The 23,555-nt window shown below is 39.0% G+C and overlaps 3 protein-coding genes across 3 annotated transcripts in view; 2 read left to right on the forward strand and 1 right to left on the reverse strand.

Annotated features, from left to right (window-relative positions):
* Positions 1-278: 278 nt before the first annotated feature.
* Positions 279-3,570, forward strand: LOC103507383. The gene is made up of 3 exons (XM_008471849.2): positions 279-605; positions 1,770-1,884; positions 3,302-3,570. Exons 1-3 carry the CDS (start codon positions 420-422, stop codon positions 3,568-3,570), a joined length of 570 nt encoding a protein of 189 aa, XP_008470071.1. The 5' UTR covers positions 279-419.
* A 5,412-nt stretch (positions 3,571-8,982) lies between these two features.
* LOC103507366 (exocyst complex component 5) overlaps positions 8,983-23,555 on the forward strand; it is a 31,280-nt gene continuing 16,707 nt past the window's right edge. The window contains 5 exon segments of the mRNA XM_026822257.1: positions 8,983-9,190; positions 11,017-11,141; positions 11,823-12,041; positions 12,834-12,912; positions 19,522-19,744. Coding sequence (XP_026678058.1) covers positions 9,158-9,190; positions 11,017-11,141; positions 11,823-12,041; positions 12,834-12,912; positions 19,522-19,744 — 679 coding nt within the window. The 5' untranslated portion in view covers positions 8,983-9,157.
* On the reverse strand, positions 13,399-18,625 carry LOC108252160 (structure-specific endonuclease subunit SLX1). The gene is made up of 4 exons (XM_026822256.1): positions 18,518-18,625; positions 17,985-18,055; positions 17,574-17,867; positions 13,399-13,645 (listed from the first exon to the last, which is right to left on the reverse strand). The coding sequence occupies exons 1-3, from the start codon at positions 18,596-18,598 to the stop codon at positions 17,627-17,629; spliced, it is 393 nt and encodes a 130-aa protein (XP_026678057.1). The 5' UTR covers positions 18,599-18,625; the 3' UTR covers positions 13,399-13,645; positions 17,574-17,626.

The raw sequence follows: 23,555 nt of genomic DNA on the forward strand, positions 1-23,555 counted from the left end.
CCGAACTTTGGGCAGTCCGTCTTTTTTTCCCCAAGAGATTTGATAGAGAGAACTCTAAGCGGTGTTCTGCTAGGGTCTTATCGTTCCAAAATCGAAGAGAAAAGGCAGACAGAATAGGAGAAAGCCAGCTGTTCCAAGAACGAACCTTATGCCTTCAGGATAAAATCCGTCCCGGGTCTGGCGCTTACAAGGCAGACGCGCTACCAACCAAGCTGACTAGGCTGGCTGGATGAATTCGAAAAATCCCAGTTTGTAGAAAATAATTGCCAATAATTTTAATCTGCCCAATAGGTCCTACCCGAAAATTCTAATTTTAAGATTGATATCTATCAAGTTCTTTTACCTAAAGTCAATTGGAATAGAGTTTTAAAATCACCCTGAAATCAACTGAACAGTTTGTCAAGAAGTGAGCTCCAGCCATGGCTACAGGTCGCGAAACCCTACCAGTTCAATACAATCCGCTGCTTCATATTCAACCTCAGCAATATTACGAGGCTGGCTGCTATTATGCCACACAACAGAAATATGAACTCGCCCTGGAGTATTTGGACCGAGTCTCCGATCACATTGTCAATCCAGATCATTTGCCCGTCGACAAGGAGAAAGTAAGTGTTGAATGTAATTTTCTTCTTCCTCGCCTTTTCCCGTGTACAGACGGGGTCAGCATTTTTCGTCAGCCTCTCAACCAGCCCTGACTGGGGTGATCGCTTTGGGCTGGGTTACTTTCTGGTGTTGTGTTGACCCAGCACCACCTAAATGGGAAGCAGGTATTGTGTCTCTTCTCTCCCATCTGTTGAGAAGCATACTAAGGGATCGGCATGCTACGACACAGACCACAAGTCTCATGCAGCAGTTGTTTCATTGCTACGAAAAACGGCAATGAAACACTCACCTTAAAAAAAAAAAAAAAAAAAAAAAAAAAAAATGAAACGTTTATGAAATAGGTAGGGTAAACTTCATGAAATAGGTTGAATGAAAGAGTAATATTTGAAGCCACCATTAAAGCCTACAAAAAGGTTAAAATGAAAGTGATGAGACCACCAAAAATGAAAGGTCCCTAGCCATCCTATTTAACACACATTCCGTTATCAAGCAGTGAGATCTAAGCAAGGTTTTGTTTAATCATGGCTAATAGGCTACTACATTAATACTCTGCCGATGTTCGTTGCAATGGACAGTGGACGGACACTTTGAATGATTTTTCAAAATGAACAATAAAAAAAACGCATGTTTTTCTTTTGAAATCTGAAATGATTTTGTTTCCCATTTTTCCACTTTTAAAATATAGGTTGATTAACTGTGATGAAACTTGTTGTTGTTCCTCCTATTTTTTACATTAAAAAAATCAAGGTCATTAGACTTTGAACTTACCAACAATACGGGTTCTCCATTCACACAATCAATCTCATCACAAACATCACCTGTCATCTTCTCTCTCGATTCTTCTCGATCAGATCTCCCCATCGCAAATAGCCGGCACATTCTACACATTTCCCGTCTACAGGAACATAATGGCCGGACCCTCGCAGGAAATAATTTGCCTTCTCGCCCATCTGTTGAGAAGCATACTACGGGATGGGCATGCTACGACACAGGCCACATGGTCTAATGTAGCAGTTGTTTCATTGCTACGAAAAACAGCAATGAAACACTCACCTTAAAAAAAAAACACACACACACACACACACAACAAATAGTTCGATGGCAATAATAATAAAGATCGTCGAGTAAAAACCTAAAACGTAGACCTCTCTTCGTTCACTCGTCAGGTGAAAGACGTTATCATCAAGAGTTTGAAGAAGAAGATTGATCTTTGTTGCAAACTGTGGATGTTTGACAAGGCTAGAGAAGATTTAGAGGCTCTCAAGAATTACACCAGCAGAGGTAATGATAGTGAGGCCCCACGGGGCCCAAAATTTACTTTAAAATAGGCCAGGATGGGAGAAGGCCAACCGTTCCGAGAACAAGCCTCATCTATTAAGGATTAAGTTCACCCCAGGCGGAAATCGAAGCCGCTACCTAGCGTTTACAAGGCTGGCTTAATTCAGCCTTTTTTTCCTTTGAAGAGGTTTGATAGAGTTAACTGTAAATGCTAAGGTCTTATCGTCCCAAAATCGAATAAAGAAGGAAGACAGGATAGGAGTAGGAGAAAGCCAGCCTTTCCGAAAAACGAACATCAGAATAAAATTCGCCCGGGGGCGGGAATTCAACCCGGGACCTAGCTCACCTAGCGCTTACAAGGCAGATGCGCTACCCTCCAAGCTGACTGACTAGGCTGACTAATTCAGTCCTAAATACTATTTATTCAACCAACCCCAGTGGTGTAGTGGTTAACACGGTGGACTCTGGATCTGGAGGTTGGTGGTTCGAGTCCAAGTCAAGTCATGAAATTTAGCGTTGTTGAGTTTTTCAATAAAAAGAAAAGAAAAACCCGGTAGCTTTTCCAAATTCATAACAAGGGGATCATCTTTATTAATTTTTTTTTTCTTATATAAAAAATTCTTATAATCATTGTTTACATTGTGTGCGCCCGCACACTGGTCCCGAGTCCCGGGTCACACTGGACGACATATACAACATCCCCCTTCTTTAAGGAGCAAGGATAGAGAAGATTTAGAGTTTAGAGGCTCTCAAGAATTACACCAGCAGAGGTAATGATTGTGAGGCCCCTTAAGGAGCTTCCAGAGGCCCCACGGGGCCCAAAATTTACTTTAAAATAGGCCAGGATGGGAGAAAGCCAACCGTTCCGAGAACAAGCCTCATCTATTAAGGATTAAGTTCACCCCAGGCGGAAATCGAAGCCGCAACCTAGCGTTTACAAGGCTGGCTTAATTCAGCCTTTTTTTCCTTTGAAGAGGTTTGATAGAGTTAACTGTAAATGCTAAGGTCTTATCGTCCCAAAATCGAATAAAGAAGGAAGACAGGATAGGATAGGAGAAAGTTCGCCCGGGGGCGGGAATTCAACCCGGGACCTAGCTCACCTAGCGCTTACAAGGCAGACGCGCTACCCTCCAAGCTGACTGACTAGGCTGACTAATTCAGTCCTAAATACTATTTATTCAACCAACCCCAGTGGTGTAGTGGTTAACACGGTGGACTCTGTATCTGGAGGTTGGTGGTTCGAGTCCAAGACAAGTCATGAAATTTAGCGTAGTTTATCAAGCGAGGAAGGGCATTTGTGACAAGCATTTAATGCTCAACACATTTAAAATTCCTATTTAGCGTAGTTTATCAAGCGAGGAAGGGCATTTGTGACAAGCATTTAATGCTCAACACATTTAAAATTCCTATTTCATTCCAGGGCTCCGAGCGTTAGAGGATAAAATAGACGATGCATACTGGCAGGCGGCCATATTTCAACTGGAGAGGGAAGCGAAGAATGCCACATCCACTCATACCAGGACAGAAGAGCAGTCTTGCTTCTGTATGGAAAATGTGGAGGAGCTGGAGGAGGAAGAGGAAGAGTCATCCACTCATACCAGGACAGAAGAGCAGTCTTGCTTCTGTATGGAAAATGTGGAGGAGCTGGAGGAGGAAGAGGAGGAGGAGGAGGATAGTGAGAGTGATTAGTGGATTTGTTTCTAAACAATTTTATTTTATAACTAGCCGAAACCCAACCCGTCGCTTTGTGAGAAGACTGGTTGAATATGACGTCATCGCGTACGGGAGAGTATTCTGTGACGTCAGAGTTCAAGATTTTACCGGTATGTTTTAAATCGATTTATCTCCGGATCTAGAAGTCGTAGAAGAAAGAGAAAAATTTTCTTGTTCCTCGTTTTTTTTCTGCTCTTTCACTTAGAAACCTCACCAAAGCGAAATTATATTCAAATAAATGACAAACTTACCAGGTACAATGTCGTTATCACATGTTTTATTTCTACTATTCATTATCATCACATCACTTTCCTCAGTCTTGTTAATGATCTTGCTCCCCCGTCGTACACAGGGAGCAGTGTCTACACATCGCTTACTCTCATCATCTCGCATCACAAGGCCTAGACTGAAGGAGTTGGCATACTTAATGTCAAACTCGCTTAGAATTACACAACAGAAGTATGAACTCGCCCTGGAGTATTTGGACCGAGTCTCCGATCATATTGTCAATCCAGATCATTTACCCGTCGACAAGGAGAAAGTAAGGGTTGAATGTAATCTTCTTTTTCTTCGCCTTTTCCCGTGTACAGACGGGGTCGGCATTTTTCGTCAGCCTCTCAACCAGCCCTAACTGGGGTGATCGCTTTGGGCTGACATTTGGGTTTGGCTACAAATTTTACGAGCGGATGCCCTTCGCACTCAACCTTTGCTATATCTTTAGCAAGGGAAATTCAGGCTGGTATACTCCCGACACACCTTAATGTAACAGCGAAGGAATTTATTCTTAATTTCTTAATAATATTCAATAATAAATTCCTTTACTGCTTTGTAAAGAAATTGCTAAGAAATAAATACAGCTGTTCAGATACCCACCAGTTGCCCCTAAGAGACGGAAACTAATCACTTTCTACTCCAGAAAGGTACCGGGAGACCAAAAGGTTAAGAACCACTGCGCCTACTGATAACAGTGTCTTTCAGAAACAGTCCACTGTCTGTCTCAATCATTAGTCTGATTCATCGATTAAATATTGTAAACACATGAATGAGACACACAGAGCACCCTTTGATTCTTGTACTTAGGTATTTTTTTTTTTTTTTTTTACTCACGATGGTTGACTGCGGTTCAGGACAGTTTGACCAAAGATGAAATATGTTATGTATATCGTTTTACAAACAAATAACTTGACACAAAATCCGCCTTTATTCTTCATCACAAAACACATTCTTTTTTTTCATTGATAAATTTCATTGTGCACCAAGGGTGGCCTTAGGAGTTAACTCATTACTCATAAGAGAATGCCATAAAAACATTACCTCCACCATTGATCAAATTTTGTTTTTGTCATGTTTTGTATCACTATACCTTACATTGCATTAAACGTGAAACGTTTATGAAATAGGTAGGGTAAACTTTATGAAATAGGTTGAATGAAAGAGTAATATTTGAAGCCACCATTAAAGCCTACAAAAAGGTTAAAATGAAACTGATGAGACCACCAAAAAGCGCTCTAAAGTAATCAAAGGTCCCCAGCCATCCTATTTACACATTCCGTTATCAAGCAGTGAGATCTAAGCAAGGTTTTGTTTAATCATGGCTAATAGGCTACTACATTAATACTCTGCCGATGTTCGTTGCAATGGACACTGGACGGACAGTTTGAATGATTTTTCAAAATCAACAATAAAAAAAACGCATGTTTTTCTTTTGAAATCTGAAGGAGGAGGAGGAGGATAGTGAGAGTGATTAGTGGATTTGTTTCTAAACAATTTTATTTTATAACTAGCCGAAACCCGTCGCTTCGCTCCGGATTTCTGCTAGTAAATCCTCAAGGCATGGCCGTTCATGTCACTCATCCATTTAGTGGTCTTGCTCGGCGTAGCTTGACAAAAACGAACCGGAAAATAGCCTATAACCTTCATGGGAGTGCAAGCAATAAGTTGACAAAGTTCCATAGCAATCGGATGAGCGGTTTGGCCAGGCATAAAGTTCGAACACACACACACACACATATATACATTTTTATATATTTTATAATTACTTTCTTTGTATTGTTATCACGTTATCTGTATTCAGTTGGTAGGGGACATGGTATACCTAGTTGTATTCGATTATGTGAGGTCAGTCAAGCATGGCTGAACCAATGAGATTGTGACATTTTTCAGTGTTTACGTCCAAAGCGGAATCTCATTGGTTCAGCCATGTTTGACCGACTTTTATTTCACATAATCGAATACCTATAACTTCTCTTTCAAAGTTTAGGAATGAATAGAACTAGTAAAAATCTGGTGTGAACATCACACGACTTTCCTTATCCTATTGAATGGTGCTTATTTGGGTGTTCTGTTGTAACATTTACAATATTTCTAACTGTTTAGTCAGTATAGCTTAAAACCGCCAAAAAGCGGTCGAAAATACCGCCAACCGCAGCACCTATTTTAACGTTTTGTGTTGCATCCTTGTCACATTTGTGAACTACATACCAAATTTCAAGTCTTTAGCTTATACCGTTCCCGAGTTCTTGATAAAAAATCCCCTTAGAGTTTTTACAAGGGGGAGCTTTTCCAAGACCATATAAAGTTTTTGTTCAATACTTACATACTTAGATCATTAACCTATCCTAAGGTACTCATTATTCTTACCTCTGTCAAGACTTGTTGATACTCAGGTTTGAGCCATTGCACTGTCAGAGGTAGTCTCTGCCATGGAGCTGTCTGTAGCATTATATGGAGCAATCGTAGGCAATAAGTGTAGGTAGTCTCTTTGGACTTCTTCCTTGCAACATGCTGCAGACGGCGTGACATTTTAGGATGCTGCCAAGCCCACTCAAACTGCAAAGAAAGTGATTTTTTACTTTCTATTACTATTACTTAAATTATTATTTTTATATAAAAAAGCTAGCTATTTATTTTCTTCATTTCAAGCCTCTTAGCAAATAAAATCTGGCAAGAGCCTAAAAATAGTTGGTAAGTAGTTGTCTAGCTAGGTTTTTTTATACATAACTTACCCGAAGAGCAGATATGTCATTTGGGAATCCATAAACAATCAGTACCATATCCCTGTAAGAATAACATTTGATCTTTTAGAACAAAAACACAGCAACCTCTATCCCATCGCCTATTAACAGTAAAATAACATTAATACTTGTTAAATACCTACAGTTTAAAGAAATCTGAGGCTAAGGTCTACTTTAAAAAAAGAAGAGATTTTTTGTTAGAGGGAACTGAAACTGCTAGGGTCTTACCCAAATTTGAAGAGAGAAGGAACACAGACCTACAGTTTAAAGAAATCTGAGGCTAAGGACAACTTAAAAAAAGAAGAGATTTTTTGTTAGAGGGAACTGAAACTGCTAGGGTCTTATCGTCCCAAATTTGAAGAGAGAAGGAACACAGGATAGGAGAAAGCCAGCCGTTCTAAGAACAAACCTTATCCTTTGAACCCATGACCTAGCACTTACAAGGCAGACACTCTACCCACCAAGCTAACTAGGCTCAAGAGAAGGTACCTACTTCAATTATGAAAAAGAGTATTAAAGATTTTTATTTAAGAAGCAATGAAATATAGAAGTTGAGCTGAAAATAACCAGATGAACTAAAGAAGAAGACAACCTCTATCCCATCACCTATTAACAGTAAAATAACATTAATACTTATTAAATACCTACAGTTTAAAGAAATCTGAGGCTAAGGTCTACTTTTAAAAAAAAAAGAAGAGATTTTTTGTTAGAGGGAACTGAAACTGCTAGGGTCTTATTGTCCCAAATTTGAAGAGAGAAGGAACACAGGATAGGAGAAAGCCAGCCGTTCTAAGAACAAACCTTATTCCTTGAACCCATGACCTAGCACTTACAAGGCAGACACTCTACCCACCAAGCTAACTAGGCTCAAGTGTAGGTATTTCAACAGTTTCCATGACAGTGCCTGAACATTTTCTAGGCATACTCAAAAGTAAAAAGTAGGGTACTTGTGCAGAAGTCACATCCATGGAATATTGCTACCAAAGGAACTGGCACAAAAAAGCAGTGACCAGTGTTATTATAGGGTTAGGTTAAACGCAAGAAGGAGTTTTTACAATTAGAGCAGTGATTAGTGTTATTATAGGGTTAGGTTTGATACAAAAAGGAGCTTTTCTTTTCCACGGACGTGACTTCTACATAATTACCAAAAGTACATCTGGGGGGTAAGAAAATGCTCTAATCTCAAACCCAGGACTATTTGCATGACAAGCAAGCTCGTTACCACTGAGATAAGCGTGCTCTTTGACCACAATGCTACTGAGGTTGGTACTGTTTAGAGTGAGCAGTCCTATGAGGAATACCCGTCTTCTCCAGAATCCATGTTTCACCTTCTACTCATACCTGAGGCAGCTACAACAAGAAACTAGTAACTAATGCTATTATAGGTACATAACTTACCATGGTCCTCTGTGAAACTCTTCGGAAACAAAAGAAGGAGCTTAAAAGAATAGACAATAAGAACAAAATGAAAAAGAAAATACAAAATCACCATCTTGAAAATAACAACGAAATATGAAAAATTAATTAAATCAAGAATACCTTACACAATAAGAAGAAGTTATGGTCCCTAAAAGTACAGAAGTACTTACAGGGATGATGAAGAATAATTGTGTTAAGAACATTATAAAGAAAGAATAAACTTATTATTATTAACAGTTTCCATGACAGTGCCTGAACATTTTCTAAGCATACTCAAAAGTAAAAAGTAGATCTGGGGGGTAAGAAAATGCTCTAATCTCAAACCCAGGACTATTTGCATGACAAGCAAGCCCGTTACCACTGAGATAAGCGTGCTCTTTGACCACAATGCTACTGAGGTGGGTACTGTTTAGAGTGAGCAGTCCTATGCGGAATACCCGTCTTCTCCAGAATCCATATTTCACCTTCTACTCATACCTGAGGCAGCTACAACAAGAAACTAGTAACTAATGCTATTATAGGTACATAACTTACCATGGTCCTCCACCTTCTACTCATACCTGAGGCAGCTACAACAAGAAACTAGTAACTAATGCTATTATAGGTACATAACTTACCATGGTCCTCTGTTGCTAGTTTTATGAGCACCGCCAAAGTCTTTCCCCTTATTGTGCTGTTTGATCCTTCTGTCTGGATCAACTGTGTATCCGATGTACGTGCGCCCCAAATATCTTGGATTTCTTGAATAAAGGAGATAAACTCCATGAAAAACCATTTTCGGAGTTTTCTTTCTTTCTTTTTCTTTTTGCTTATCTTTTTTCCCTTTTTTAACATTAATTTTTTAAAAATTACCCGCCATTCCCGCCAAATTCTTACCCGATCTTCGATCGGGATGTTCATGTGAACGCGCCTTTCCGTAAAAAAAAGTTGCTGACGCGAGTGGCTGGCTTCTCAATAGTGACAAAAAACAACAAAAACTTGAAAAGTTGGAATTTTTGGGAAATTCAAAATGATATCCTCGGAAAATTCAGTGATAAGGAGATAAGGGAAAATTGAGACCTCTTCAATAGAAAACAGGATGAGCTAAAGTATACTTGATCCTCCAGACATCGCCAGAAGTAAGGAGTACGATGTTGCAACAATACATGAAGGATCTGGAACAGGTAAACACTTTTTCTGTGGGGGGAGTAAAAACTTACAGTTTATTGCTTATCTATTGACTAATGGATAATTGATCCCTGAAAGTAGGTATCATTTAACACCAATCCTACCTCGATACTCGCCTGGCATTCGGGAGGATGTGGGTTCAATCTCAGTGAAAATAAAAATTAAGAGCTGAATTTCAATGGATAATTGATCCCTGAAAGTAGGTATCATAAACTTAACACCAATCCTACCTCGATACTCGCCTGGCATTCGGGAGGATGTGGGTTCAATCTCAGTGAAAATAAAAATTAAGAGCTGAATTTTCTGGAATTAAGCATAGAGTTAGTCAAGTTCAGCTTAACTCTGTACTTAGAGGCCAACAGACCTAAATTTGGGTTAAGCTTAGGTGCAGGGGCAAACAGTCCTAAATTTGAGTTAAGTTTATGCAAGTTAACAAATAGAGGTGGGGGATATTGTCCTGAATATAATGGGTGAAAATTCCTAAAACTCTGTATTCCATTAATAGTACATTCATTACATATCTAGTTATGGTCCGCAAACAATTTGGGCCAGGCACCTTAGCTTGCGTAATATGTACTAAAGTGATGGGAATGAATTTTGAAGTTCTGGAATTAAGTATAGAGTTAGTCAAGTTCAGCTTAACTCCGTACTTAGAGGCAAACAGTCCTAAACTTGGGTTAAGCTTAGGTTAGGTGTAGGGCCAAACAGTCCCAAATTTGGGTTAAGCTTAGGTGCAGGGGCAAACAGTCCTAAATTTGAGTTAAGTTTATGCAAGTTAACAAATAGGGGTGGGGGATATTGTCCTGAATATAATGGGTGAAAATTCCTAAAACTCTGTATTCCATTAGTAGTACATTCATTACATATCTAGTTATGGTCCGCAAACAATTTGGGCCAGGCACCTTAGCTTGCGTAATATGTACTAAAGTGATGGGAATTTCAGTGAGACTTGTTCTCACATTTGCAGGTTATTTAGGAGAATGATAAAGTAACTATTCCAGAAAGTATGCCTATAAACAAAGTTTTAAATAGGGTTCTGAGTTGAGCTTTTAGTGTTGCCTATGTTAATCTACATAAAGGATAGAAATGATAAAGAGACTTTTGAGCTCTCTCTGAGCAGATAAACAAGACTAACCATAGTATGGTATTGGTTATTTCTGTCTTTTCCCCATGTAATATTCTATTAATAGTTACTTGACAAATTACATTACTGAGTCATGTTCATTTCTAATATTATATGATGACCTTGTACCTATGTATGGTTTTCCAATACATCGGTGTGTAAGTATTAATTTTTATATTGATTTTCCTTGAACACTTACTGGTAGGTAAGAATAATGTGTTTTTTTATTCTGTAGTACCTCAATCAGATTTTTTTTCTGATGAGGCTCTGGCTTTGGTGATGAGACTATTCTTTAGACTTGCTCCAGAATGATACATCCTGATTAGAAACCTCTGTGGCCATTTAGGTGTCCCACTAGCCTTGCACATGAGGGGTCCTGGGTTTGATTCCCATTGAAGTCAATGTGTTATATGGTGCACTTAGCCTTGTGAGGGCATCTGATTAGCTAGCTTCTCTGAATAATTAGTGATTTAGTAATCAGTGAGGGCTAGAAAAATATAGTACATTAAATCAGACTCTTGGTAATGTTATGATGTGTAATGTACTCAAAAAATTGAAGAGGTTTCACATTTAATAACCCTGAGGGCTAGAAAAAATATAGTACATTAAATCAGACTCTTGGTAATGTTATGATGTGTAATGTACTCAAAAAATTGAAGAGGTTTCACATTAAATAACCCTATTTTTCTCTTCTTTCAGGATCCATATGATCCTGAGCAGTTCATTGAGAAGTTGGCATGGAAAATCCTGGGCAACTCCAAAAAGGAAGGAGTGGAAATATTTGATCCTGTTGTAATGGAAGAAACATTTGTGCAGTGTATAAAGTGAGTTGGTTATTTTCTCTCTCTCTCTCCCTCTCCCTCTTTCTCTCTCCCTCTCTCTCTCTCCCTCCCTCCCTCCCTCTCTCCCTCCCTCTCTCTCTCTTCCTCTCTCTCTCTCTCTCTCTCTCTCTCTCTCTCTCTCTCAGACTGACAGATGACAGACCTGGGTCTGTCATCTGTCTGAACATGTGTAGCCTGTCTGAACATCAGATAGTCTGAACATGTGTAGCAGATATAAGACTAGAAACTCCAAGTACCATTAAGGCAATAACTGGAGAATGAATTAGAATACTTTGTCTCCACTTGACTACCCTACTTATAACGCTACTTGACAAAGTATTCCATTTAGAAAATATTATTAAGCCAGTAGTTTGTTTATTGTGTTGACAGGGATTTCAAAGTGTCCTCCACTGGCAGAAAAAGCTTGATAGGTCCCTAGAGTTTTCCTCCACTCAAGCTCAGTCTGTCATCTGTCTGAACATGTGTATCCTGTCTGAACACCAGATAGTCTGAACATGTGTATCAGATATAAGACTAGAAACTCCAAGTACCATTAAGGCAATAACCGGAGAATGAATTAGAATACTTTGTCTCCACTTGACTGCCCTAGTTAAAACGCTACTTGACAAAGAATTCCATTTAGAAAATATTATTAAGCCAATAGTTTGTTTATTGTGTTGACAGGGATTTCAAAGTGTTGCAAGATCGTCAGCGTAAGAAATGTGAGAAGCTGGAGCAGCTGTGTCACGAGGAAGAGGTGAAGCATGTACAGAAACTATCGCACATCCAGGAGAAGAACAAATTATCCATGAACATGTTCCAAGCGTTGGACGAGCGGATCAACTATATTGCCACCAAAGTCATTCATCTTGGAAACCAACTCGAGGCTGTGAACACTCCAAGGTAGGAGGAAAACGACCAACCCCAGTTATGTAGTGGTTTAATACTCGTTCCCATTTGTCGCTCGGAAAAAAAATCGTGTCGTACGTAAGTGGGAAAATCTCATTCAAATTACCTACATTGGTTACAGCGACATTTTATGTCGTTCGGGGAAAAAAATTGTGTCGTGTGTAGTGGGAACACTCATTTAAATTACATTGCCTACAGGACATTCGTTCAAGATTTATTTCGGAGAATTAACTGGGAACAATATTTGTGACAAGAGTTTAAATATGATCGACCCCCCAACTCTGAATCGCACATGTATGTAGTGGTTAATACTCGTACTCGTTCCCATTTGTCGCTCGGAAAAAAAAAATCGTGTCGTACGTAAGTGGGAAAATCTCATTCAAATTACCTACATTGGTTACAGCAACATTTTATGTCGTTCGGAAGAAAATTGTGTCGTTTGTAGTGGGAACACTCATTTAAATTACATTGCCTACAGGACATTCGGTCAAGATTTATTTCGGAGAATCAACTGGGAACAATATTTGTGACAAGAGTTTAAATATGATCGACCCCCCAACTCTGAATCGCACATGGGACGTTCTGCATAGAAAGCATACGAGTTACCACTGGTCTGTTTCTATCTAATTATTAAATTATTATTCTTATTGTTCATCATCATTGTTGTTGCGTCTTCGTAGCCGAAGGTTGCTCAGATTCTTCTAATGACATTCCTCCATTCTTCTCTATTCTCTCTTTTGCATTCCCCATATGCATTCTTATTGTTATTTTCTAATTTTATTCTAGATCGCGTGCTGTGGAGGCTCAGAAGCTGATGACCTACTTCTCGGAGTTCCTATCCCCTGGGCCTCTCCTCATCGATGTGGTCTATTCTCTGCCATTCTTATTCTAGATCGCGTGCTGTGGAGGCTCAGAAGCTGATGACCTACTTCTCGGAGTTCCTATCCCCTGGGCCTCTCCTCATCGACGTGTTTAATGACAAAGATCACGTCGACGAGGCTGCCGACATTATTCAGAAGCTCTACCACATCTCACAGGAGATACCTGATGAGAAATTCTCCGAGGCTAAGGCAAAGATTTATAATTACTTTCTTTGTATTGTTATCACGTTATCTGTATTTAGTTGGTAGGGGACATGGTATAGTATACCTAGTTGTGTTCGATTATGTGAGGTCAGTCAAGCATGGCTGAACCAATGAGATTGTGACATTTCTCAGTGTTTACGTCCAAAGCGGAATCTCATTGATTCAGCCATGTTTGACTGACTTTTATTTCACATAATCGAATACCTATAACTTCTCTTTCATAGTTTAGGAATGAAAAGAACTAGTAATAAGGATCAGGTACTTACGTGTGAGTGAGGGACACAGTTCTGAAACGTGGGCTTCGTATGATTGATGGAGACTATAGCGAAGTGTAGCGACAGACATATGAGCAGCACAAATTGACCCCGGTTAACTTTGTCCTCCATGACTTTTCAATCAGAATATAATATCCTGAATAGTAGCCACACTCCGCAGCAACTTCATAGATAGACAGCCTCTTATAGACCGAAGATGATAGCGAGTTTGAAATTTCTTTATCCGATGATTTAAAGCCTGGCGAGTAAAAGTAATTTGAAGTTTCTTTTAAAAAGCCTTTTTGGTCCGTAAAGCAATTTCAAGTTCGTTAAAGCACTGATAAAAAGCCTTTTTGGTGTGTAAAAGTAAACACAAGTTTCTTTATACACTGATATAAAGCCTAGCGTAAAAGTAATTTGAAGTTCCTTTATGCACTGGTATACAGCCTTTTTTTCGGGATTTAGCAGGAATATTATGATGTTATAAGCACCTTCGAAGTGTTATTAGTTATTATTAACCGATGATATAAAGCTTTTCCGGGCGGTAATGACGTATTGTTAACGATAAGGGATGTGGTACATCGTGTTTATGACACGAATGCGAAATGGTCATTCCTTTATGCACTGGTATACAGCCTTTTTTTCGGGCTTTAGCAGGAATATTATGATGTTATAAGCACCTTCGAAATGTTATATGATGTGGTTCCGTGTTCCGGGCGGTAATGACGTATTGTTAACGATAAGGGATGTGGTACATCGTGTTTATGACACGAATGCGAAATGGTCATCGTTTTTCCTTCCGGTTTAATGGTTTATCGTTCCAACTTCCTAATTTGCTTTACACATCCGCTTCCGAACATTTTAGACAATATTGAGACTTTATTATTTAGAGAGAAAACAGTAGAAAGTAAAAAAAAAAATGGTCATCGTTTTTCCTTCCGGTTTAATGGTTTATCGTTCCAACTTTCTAATTTGCTTTACACATCCGCTTCCGAACATTTTAGACAATATTGAGACTTTATTATTTAGAGAGAAAACAGTAGAAAGTAAAAAATGTCTATAATTTATTGGCTGATAAATTCAAAAATTTAGAATCAAAGTTTTATTTTTTAGGAAAAACAAAGTCCACCGTTAATCGTCATTGCTTTGTAATTCGTTTTATCTGATGGTGTGAAAAATATTTCGACAATATTATAAAGTAAGATTTCTAGCAGAAGTCCACAGTTTATCGTAATTCAGGTTATTTAATCAAAACAAATATCGAAGTTCGTATTGAAGTTCGATTTTGTGGGAAAAAAAAGAAAAACAATTGATCCACTGTTTCTTAAAGGTACAACAAAATCAATCTTGTCACTGCAAAATGTACGATGAGAAAAGAACTAAAAATATCTATTATTTATTGGCTGATAAATTCAAAAATTTAGAATCAAAGATTTATTTTTTAGGAAAAACAAAGTCCACCGTTAATCGTCATTGCTTTGTAATTCGTTTTAGCTGATGGTGTGAAAAATATTTCGACAATATTATAAAGTAAGATTTCTAGCAGAAGTCCACAGTTTATCGTAATTTAGGTTATTTAATCAAAACAAATATCGAACTTCGTATTGAAGTTCGATTTTGTGGGGGAAAAAAAGAAAAACAATTGATCCACTGTTTCTTAAAGGTACAACAAAATCAATCTTGTTACTGCAAAATGTACGATGAGAAAAGAACTTTTTGTCCACACACACTTTTCAGATTGTTTTTCTTGATAACGGACTAAGATAAGGAAACGATTTTTATGCTTTTGAAAAAAGTTTATTTATTGAAACTCAGTTGCGCACTTCGAGTCACGTCATGCAATTCCACAGATTCCAGCAGTCAAGAGAGGAAAATATTTAAAACCACCTTGCTATACATAATATAACTTGACTAAGTGACAAAGAGTGCCACACATATCAGAAAACAAGTGGACATCTTTTCTGTATTGAAATTTATTAGAGTGTGCTAAATGGACACCTTAAACATTCCTTCAAATGAGTTTGCGTATTTGTGGTGATTTGGTGATGTTTGTTAAAATTACAGTATATGTATATTTGCCCTGTTTGATTTGATTTGGTTGTTTCAACTGGCAGTCTTATTTGGGGAAAAAATTAATAATAATTAAAAATAACAGATTTTTTTCCTTTACGCGGAAAATGGATGGCTGCGTTTGATAGGAAAACTCTACTGATATACATCTATCGATTCTTCCTCGTTCAATCGAATATGTATATTTGACCTGTGTGATTTGATTCGGTTGTTTCAACTGGCAGTCTTATTTGGGGGAAAAATTAATAATAATTAAAAATAACAGAATTTTTCCTTTACGCGGAAAATGGATGGCTGCGTTTGATAGGAAAACTCTACTGATATACATCTATCGATTCTTCCTCGTTCAATCGAAAAGAAATCAATCAGTTTTTGTTTTAGACGGAAAATGTAAGACAGTGTTTGTTACACAAACTCTTTTATCACTCTACTGATAACAGAGGGGATGACTAACTGTCCACAGAGGTTTGTCGCATTCACTCTTTTAAACTTGGTCGAATAGGTAGTTCCAAAAAAAAGTCAGCCTAGTCGGACAGTAGCGCGCCTGCCTTGTAAGCGTAAGCGCGAGTTCGATTCCCGCCCGGGGGGAATTTTATCCCAAACAGATACGGTTCGTTCTCGGAACGAGTGGCTTTCTTCTATCCTGTCCTCTCTTCGATTGCGGGATACGGATAAGAACTCCGTTGTTAGAGTCCCCAGAATCAAACCTCTAAAAAAAAAAGTGAATGCCAATGATTTCATTGGTGGATGAGAGGTCTCAGAGCGAGGTTGGGAAAAGTGAACTAGCTCAACCAGCCAATACATCACTCTACTGATAACAGAGGTGATGACTAACTGTCCACAGAGGTTTGTCGCATTTACTCTTTTAAACTTGGTCGAATAGGTAGTTCCAAAAAAAAGTCAGCCTAGTCGGACAGTAGCGCGCCTGCCTTGTAAGCGTAAGCGCGAGTTCGATTCCCGCCCGGGGCGAATTTTATCCTAAACAGATACGGTTCGTTCTCGGAACGACTGGCTTTCTCCTATCCTGTCCTCTCTTCGATTGCGGGATACGGATAAGAACTCCGTTGTTAGAGTCCCCAGAATCAAACCTCTAAAAAAAAGTGAATGCCAATGATTTCATTGGTGGATGAGAGGTCTCAGAGCGAGGTTGGGAAAAGTGAACTAGCTCAACCAGCCAATAAGACCTGAGAGTTCTTATTCATCTGCCCCTATAAGAGACGGAAACTAGTCACTTTCTACTCCAGAAAGGTACCGGGAGACCAAAAGGTTAAGAACCACTGCGCCTACTGATAACAGTCTCGCCCCTAAGAGACGGAAACTAGTCACTTTCTACTCCAGAAAGGTACCGGGAGACCAAAAGGTTAAGAACCACTGCGCCTACTGATAACAGTCTCTTTCAGAAACAGTCCACTGTCTGTCTTCATCATTAGTCTGATTCATCGATTAAATATTGTAAACACAAGAATGAGACACACAGAGCACCCTTTGATTCTTGTAGGTATTTATTATTATTATTTTCAAAACAGCTTTTTATCATCATCACTCACTCTCACTTACTTTAATAATCATCAGTACGTAATTTTATTTTAAAAACAACCATTAGCTCAAAGAGATATAACTTGCGTTTTACCTTATACCTTACATTGTATTAAACGTGAAACGTTTATGAAATCGGTAGGGTAAACTTCATGAAATAGGTTGAATGAAAGAGTAATATTTGAAGCCACCATTAAGGCCTACAAAAAGGTTAAAACGAAAGTGATGAGACCACCAAAAAGCGCTCTAAACTAATGAAAGGTCCCCAGCCATCCTATTTAACACACATTCCGTTATCAAGCAGTGAGATCTAAGCAAGGTTTTGTTTAATCATGGCTAATAGGCTAATACATTATTACTCTGCCGATGTTCGTTGCAATGGACAGTGGACGGACAGTTTGAATGATTTTTCAAAATGAACAAAAAAAAAAAAAACGCATGTTTTTCTTTTGTAATCTGAAATGATTCTGTTTCCCATTTTTCCACTTTTAAAATATGGGTTGATTAACTGTGATGAAACTTGTTGTTGTTCCTCCTATTTTTTACATAAAAAAATCAAGGTCATTAGACTTTGAACTTACCAACAATACGGGTTCTCCATTCACACAATCAATCTCCTCACAAACATCATCTGTCATCTTCTCTCTCGATTCTTCTCGATCAAATCTCCCCATCGCAAATAGCCGGCACATTCTACACATTTCCCGTCTACAGGAACATAATGGCCGGACCCTCGCAGGAAATAATTTGCCAAACATATCATATGTGCAAGCATTGTGCATTTCGGACAGGCAAGTTTGTCTGTTTCCTCGATTGGTTTCTGACAGAGGGAGCAAAGAGGATCATCATCACTGTCTGGTTCTTGAGGATGAGATTTGGGTGGTTTTACGAGTTTGGGATCAAGAGGGCTGAGTTTGTCTACTTCCTCGATTGGTTTGTGACAGAGGGAGCAGAGAGGATCATCATCACTGTCTGGTTCTTGAGGATGAGATTTGGGTGGTTTTACGAGTTTGGGATCAAGAGGGCCCATTTTCATTGCCATATACTTGGGAAGAGTGGGGAACTGAGAATTGAGAGGAAAAGGATTAAACCTAGTACCTAGTGCAATAAACAGTCTTAGAACTTAAAAAAAACTATCCCTTGTTTTTTGTATAATTTCCTTTAAAAAATATTACACATTTAAAAGTGGGCCTCCAAAGGCAAATCTTCTTTGGTTTGAACTTTTCCCACTGTCATAAAATTTTATTGACTTTCAAGGCCCATTTTCCCATGACTTCTTTCTTTCCTCTCTTCCTGATATTCTAGTATTCTAATTTGTTTGTTTGTTTTGTGTTTTTTTTTTTTTTTTGCCTGAGGAATCCAAAAATCCAGATAACAATTCTATTAAATTTAGATTATTTACTTAAAATTTCTTGATAAAAAAATCCCCTTAGAGTTTTTACAAGGGGGAGCTTTTCCAAGACCATATAAAGTTTTTATTCAAAACTTACATCACAACCTATCCTAAGGTACTCATTATTCTTACCTCCGTCAAGACTTGTTGATACTCAGGTTTGAGCCATTGCACTGTCAGAGGTAGTCTCTGCCATGGAGCTGTCTGTAGCATTATATGGAGCAATCAGTAAATGGGTTTCTTCAAATTAAATTGATCCCAAGAGCAAGGCAATGCCTAAACCCTTGACAAATGGAGTGTGCCTGAAGGCATGTGATGTGTTCCAATCCACTCGACCCCATATGCATTCTTATTATAATTTTATTCTAGATCGCGTGCTGTGGAGGCTCAGAAGCTGATGACCTACTTCTCGGAGTTCCTATCCCCCGGGCCTCTCCTCATCGATGTGTTTAATGACAAAGATCACATCGACGAGGCTGCCGACATTATTCAGAAGCTCTACCACATCTCACAGGTGTGAGACTTGTTCTCACATTTGCAGGTTATTTAGGAGAATGATAAAGTAATTATTCCAGAAAGTATGCCTATAAACAAAGTTTTAAATAGGGTTCTGAGTTGAGCTTTTAGTGTTGGCTATGTTAATATACATAAAGGATAGAAATGATAAAGAGACTTTTGAGCTCTCTCTGACCAGATAAACAAGACTAACCATAGTATGGTATTGGTTCTTTTTGTCTTTTCCCTATGTAATATTCTATTAATAGTTACTTGACAAATTACATTACTGGGTCATGTTCATTTCTAATATTATATGATGACCTTGTACCTATGTATGGTTTTCCAATGCATCGGTGTGTAAGTATTAATTATTTATATTGATTTTCCTTGAACATTTACTGGTAGGTAAGAATAATGTGTTTTTTGTTCTGTAGTGCCTCAATCAGATTTTTTTTTTCTGATGAGGCTCTGGCTTTGGTGATGAGACTATTCTTTAGACTTGCTCCAGAATGATACATCCTGATTAGAAACCTCTGTGGCCATTTAGGTGTCCCACTAGCCTTGCACATGAGGGGTCCTGGGTTTGATTCCCATTGAAGTCAATGTGTTATATGGTGCACTTAGCCTTGTGAGGTGTGTTTAATGACAAAGATCACATCGACGAGGCTGCCGACATTATTCAGAAGCTCTACCACATCTCACAGGAGATACCTGATGAGAAATTCTCCGAGGCTAAGGCAAAGATAGCGGCCAAGTATGACGAGATAGAGCGGTGTCTGATAGAGGAGTTTGTCAAGGCACATCGTACCAGTGATCTGACGCGGATGCAAGAGATTGCCAACATTCTCAGTCACTTTAAAGGTGAGTAAAAAATATATTGATAGATTCTGACGTGACTTTGTGAAGATTCATCTTGAAAAGAAGAACACAAATAGCTGTTACTCTTCACAGCAACTGTGAAGAGTGAGTAAAAAAAAAGATGAGTGTTTCATCGCTGTTCTTATTTCGTAGCAATGAAACAACTGCTACATTAGACTCGTGTGGTCTGTGTCGTAGCTCGTAGCATACCCATCCCGTAGTTCCTCTCATCAGAAGGGCGAAAAGATCCCAGTTTTTTTTTTTTTTTTTTTTTTTTTTAGTAATTAGTGAGGGCTAGAAAAATGTAGTAAATTAAATCAGACTCTTGGTAATGTTATGATGTGTAATGTACTCAAAAAATTGAAGAGGTTTCACATTTAATAACCCTATTTTTCTCTTCTTTCAGGATCCATATGATCCTGAGCAGTTCATTGAGAAGTTGGCATGGAAAATCCTCGGCAACTCCAAAAAGGAAGGAGTGGAAATATTCGATCCTGTTGTAATGGAAGAAACATTTGTGCAGTGTATAAAGTGAGTTGGTTATTTTCTCTCTCTCTCCCTCCCTCTCCCTCTCTCTCTCTCTCTCTCTCTCTCTCTCTCCCCCCTTCCCCCTCCCTCCCTCTCTGTCTCCACTTGACTGCCCTAGTTATAACGCTACTTGACAAAGTATTCCATTTAGAAAATATTATTAAGCCAGTAGTTTGTTTATTGTGTTGACAGGGATTTCAAAGTGTTGCAAGATCGTCAGCGTAAGAAATGTGAGAAGCTGGAGCAGCTGTGTCACGGGCATCCAAGATTCATCAAAAATCTACTTAGATTAAATCGATTGACCGATAGTATTGATATTGCGACGTTTATTGGTCGCATTATTGTTATACATAACCCTAAACAGCCCAACAAGCAAGAGGCATTTCAAAGGGTATTCTTCGAAAGAGTAAGACCAAACCCTCACGATGCGACTGTGAACATGGCTCAAGACCATTACCCTGGTGTATGACTGATAAAAATTAGTTCTTTTTTCATCCCATCCCATGCCATGGTAGGAAATACTTTGTTTTGCTATCACCATTCGGCCTTAACCAAACCCAACGTTGCTTAACGATGCGACTGTGATTCAATAAAACATGGCTCAAGACCATTACCCTGGTGTATGACTAATAAAAAATAGTTCTTGTTTCATCCCATCCCATGGTAGGAAATACTTTGTTTTGCTATCACCATTCGGCCTTAACCAAACCCAACGTTGCTTAACTTGGTAAGTAGATCTACGTGCCGCGATGCCTACATTACTTTTTACCAAAAAGTGCTTTTAGCCATCCTATTACTAGTTTGTTAATTCCCCTGTAGACAATAACACTGTAACATAGAATGTAATGTACCTATATTTTAATGTAATCTATCAATTAGAGAAATATTATTACCAAATAAGTTGATTTTCCTTTCTTTTTTGCCTTTAAGAGCAGACCCTCTTATTTTGGGTTTAGGTTAGTTATAAATAACGCAACAGGTGAGAAATGGAAGGTATGAGACCAAGAGGAAGACCGAGATACCGATATAGTGATGTCATCAGAGCTGATATTCAAAGAAAACAAGGAAATTGGTTTTTGCCTTTAAGAGCAGGCCCTCTTATTTTGGGTTTAGGTTAGTTATAAGACTTATAACCCAACAGATGAGAATGGAAGGTATGAGACCAAGAGGAAGACGGAGATACCGATATAGTGATGTCATGAGAGCCGATATTCAAAGAAAACAAGGAAATTGGAACGACATCGAGAGGGAGCAGAGATACAATGATCGAAATTGGTGGAGAGGCTTCGTACATCGACCCGTCCCATGATGGAACGATTATGGATTGATGGTGATGATGATGATGAACTCTTGGAGGGTTTCAGCAGTCATTATATATAAGTTCTGTGGGTCAACTTGATAAGGAGAACCAAAAACCAAAAAGAACTGCCTTTTTGGTTCTCCTTATCAAGTTGATGATGATGATGAACGCAACAGGGCTGCCTGGAAGAGACTGACAAGAAACGCCGACCCTATTTAAATAGGAAAAGGCTAGGAAGAAGAAGAAGAATGTCACTTTTAACAACTTCTCGTTACGTGGGTTTTACTCACCATTCGGTGACAAGCTACCCGCCTCCTCAATTTAACCTCATCCAGCCAGAGTGGAGCCGGGAACCCAGCAGCACGCGATTGCCCCCATGGTCACCCATCCGGGTACTAACCACGTGCAACGTTGCTTACCTTCAGTGAACCATGGCGAACTGGTGCATTCAACGTGCTATCGACGCTGTTTTTTTTTTTTTTTTTTTTAAGTTTTTTTTTTAGGGGGGTTTTTTCCCCCCGAAATTTAATTTTAAAAAAAAAAGTTCTCTATCTCTCTTTCTCTTACATAGTATTGATTACTTTGTGTTCCCATCATATTCTTATCTAGTTCATGTATTTTTGTCTCTCTCCCTCCCTCACACTCCCTTTCCTATCTCTCTCTTCTCCCTCCTTCATCCCTTTTTGTGTTCCCATTATATTCCCCCATTTATTGTCTCTCTCACTCACTCCCTCCTTTGTCTTTCTCTCTCCCTCTCTTCCCTTTCCTCCCTCTCTTTCCCAGTAAACTTCGTTCTTACCCAACAAGTTTCTACTTACTTTATTCTCAGCTATTTTGTTCTACCCCTTCTCTCCCCTTCTCTCCCCCTCTCCCTCTCTCTCCCTCTCCCTCTCCCTCCCTCTCTCTCTCTCTCTCTCTCTCCCCACTGGCAGAAAAAGCTTGATACCTAGGTCTCTCGGATGGTCTAACAGACCTATGTAGGTCCCTAGAGGTTTCCGCCACTCAAGCTCAGACTATCTGACAGACCCAACCTGGGTCAGATAGTCTGAACATGTGTAGCAGATATAAGACTAGAAACTCCAAGTACCATTAGGGCAATAACTGGAGAATGAATTAGAATACTTTTTTGGTGGATCCACTAGTATTTCTTATTAATGAATCCATAGATGAGGGAGTCTTTCCTGATTGTCTTAAACTAAGTAAAGTTATTCCCAATCCAGACCAAGTCATGGCCAAGTTCGTACTGAACATCTTTCATCTCAAGCTACAGAACCATATTGTCGCTATTCTGAGTGATGAGAGAGACAAGAAACTATACCTGACTCATTTGATGGATGTGTATATGAAAACTCAGCAGGTAAGTAATAGTATAGCAACCAACCTGGTTCTCGTGTTGAGCCAGCACCTATTATTATTATTATGTTAAGGCGGTCTCTTCCTGATCCCTGATGTGCCGCGTCCATTTTAGTTTAGGACTATTGCACTGCAAACATTTCAACGGGTTACTTTCTGGTGTTCTCGTGTTGACCCAGCACCTAAATGGGAAGTATTGTGTCTCTTCTCGTCCATCTGATGAGGGACATACTGCGGGATGGGCGTGCTACGACACAGACCACAAGAGTCTAATATAGCAGTTGTTTCATTGCTACGAAATAAAAACGTTGGTGAAACCTCCGCTCCGTGCCCGAGTGGGTATCTCAGTTGGCTTGAACACTGAAGGTTCTGGGTTCGATTCCCGGCTGGTTCAACGTTTTTTTTTTTTTTTTTAACTCGGTGCTTGGGAATATGGCTATACTTTTAAATGTACGAGTGTCTAACTGTCTAATGATCGACAAATAAATTTATATCTATTATTACCCCTCTGACCTCTAACATTAACCTCGTTTGCTTTACAGGTGAGTCATGATCTCGCCCAGTACAACATGGGAGCGGATGACACCTACCTCACCAAACTCACGCAGAACATCTTCCAGAAATACCTGGACA

The sequence above is a fragment of the Diaphorina citri genome, unplaced genomic scaffold (genome assembly GCF_000475195.1).
Source record: "Diaphorina citri unplaced genomic scaffold, Diaci psyllid genome assembly version 1.1 scaffold309, whole genome shotgun sequence".
NCBI lineage: Eukaryota > Metazoa > Arthropoda > Insecta > Hemiptera > Psyllidae > Diaphorina > Diaphorina citri.

What these genes read in the sequence shown, in the direction of transcription:
- LOC103507383 (XM_008471849.2), top strand. Translation starts at nt 420, where the DNA reads ATGGCTACAGGTCGCGAAACCCTACCAGTTCAATACAATCCGCTGCTT. An exon ending in TGCCCGTCGACAAGGAGAAA is followed by an intron (nt 606 to 1,769) that starts GTAAGTGTTGAA and finishes TTCACTCGTCAG; the next exon opens with GTGAAAGACGTTATCATCAA. An exon ending in CAAGAATTACACCAGCAGAG is followed by an intron (nt 1,885 to 3,301) that starts GTAATGATAGTG and finishes ATTTCATTCCAG; the next exon opens with GGCTCCGAGCGTTAGAGGAT.
- LOC108252160 (XM_026822256.1), bottom strand. Translation starts at nt 18,598, where the DNA reads ATGCTACAGACAGCTCCATGGCAGAGACTACCTCTGACAGTGCAATGG. An exon ending in ATCAACAAGTCTTGACGGAG is followed by an intron (nt 18,056 to 18,517) that starts GTAAGAATAATG and finishes CTCAATTCTCAG; the next exon opens with TTCCCCACTCTTCCCAAGTA. An exon ending in AAACTCGTAAAACCACCCAA is followed by an intron (nt 17,868 to 17,984) that starts ATCTCATCCTCA and finishes AAAACCACCCAA; the next exon opens with ATCTCATCCTCAAGAACCAG.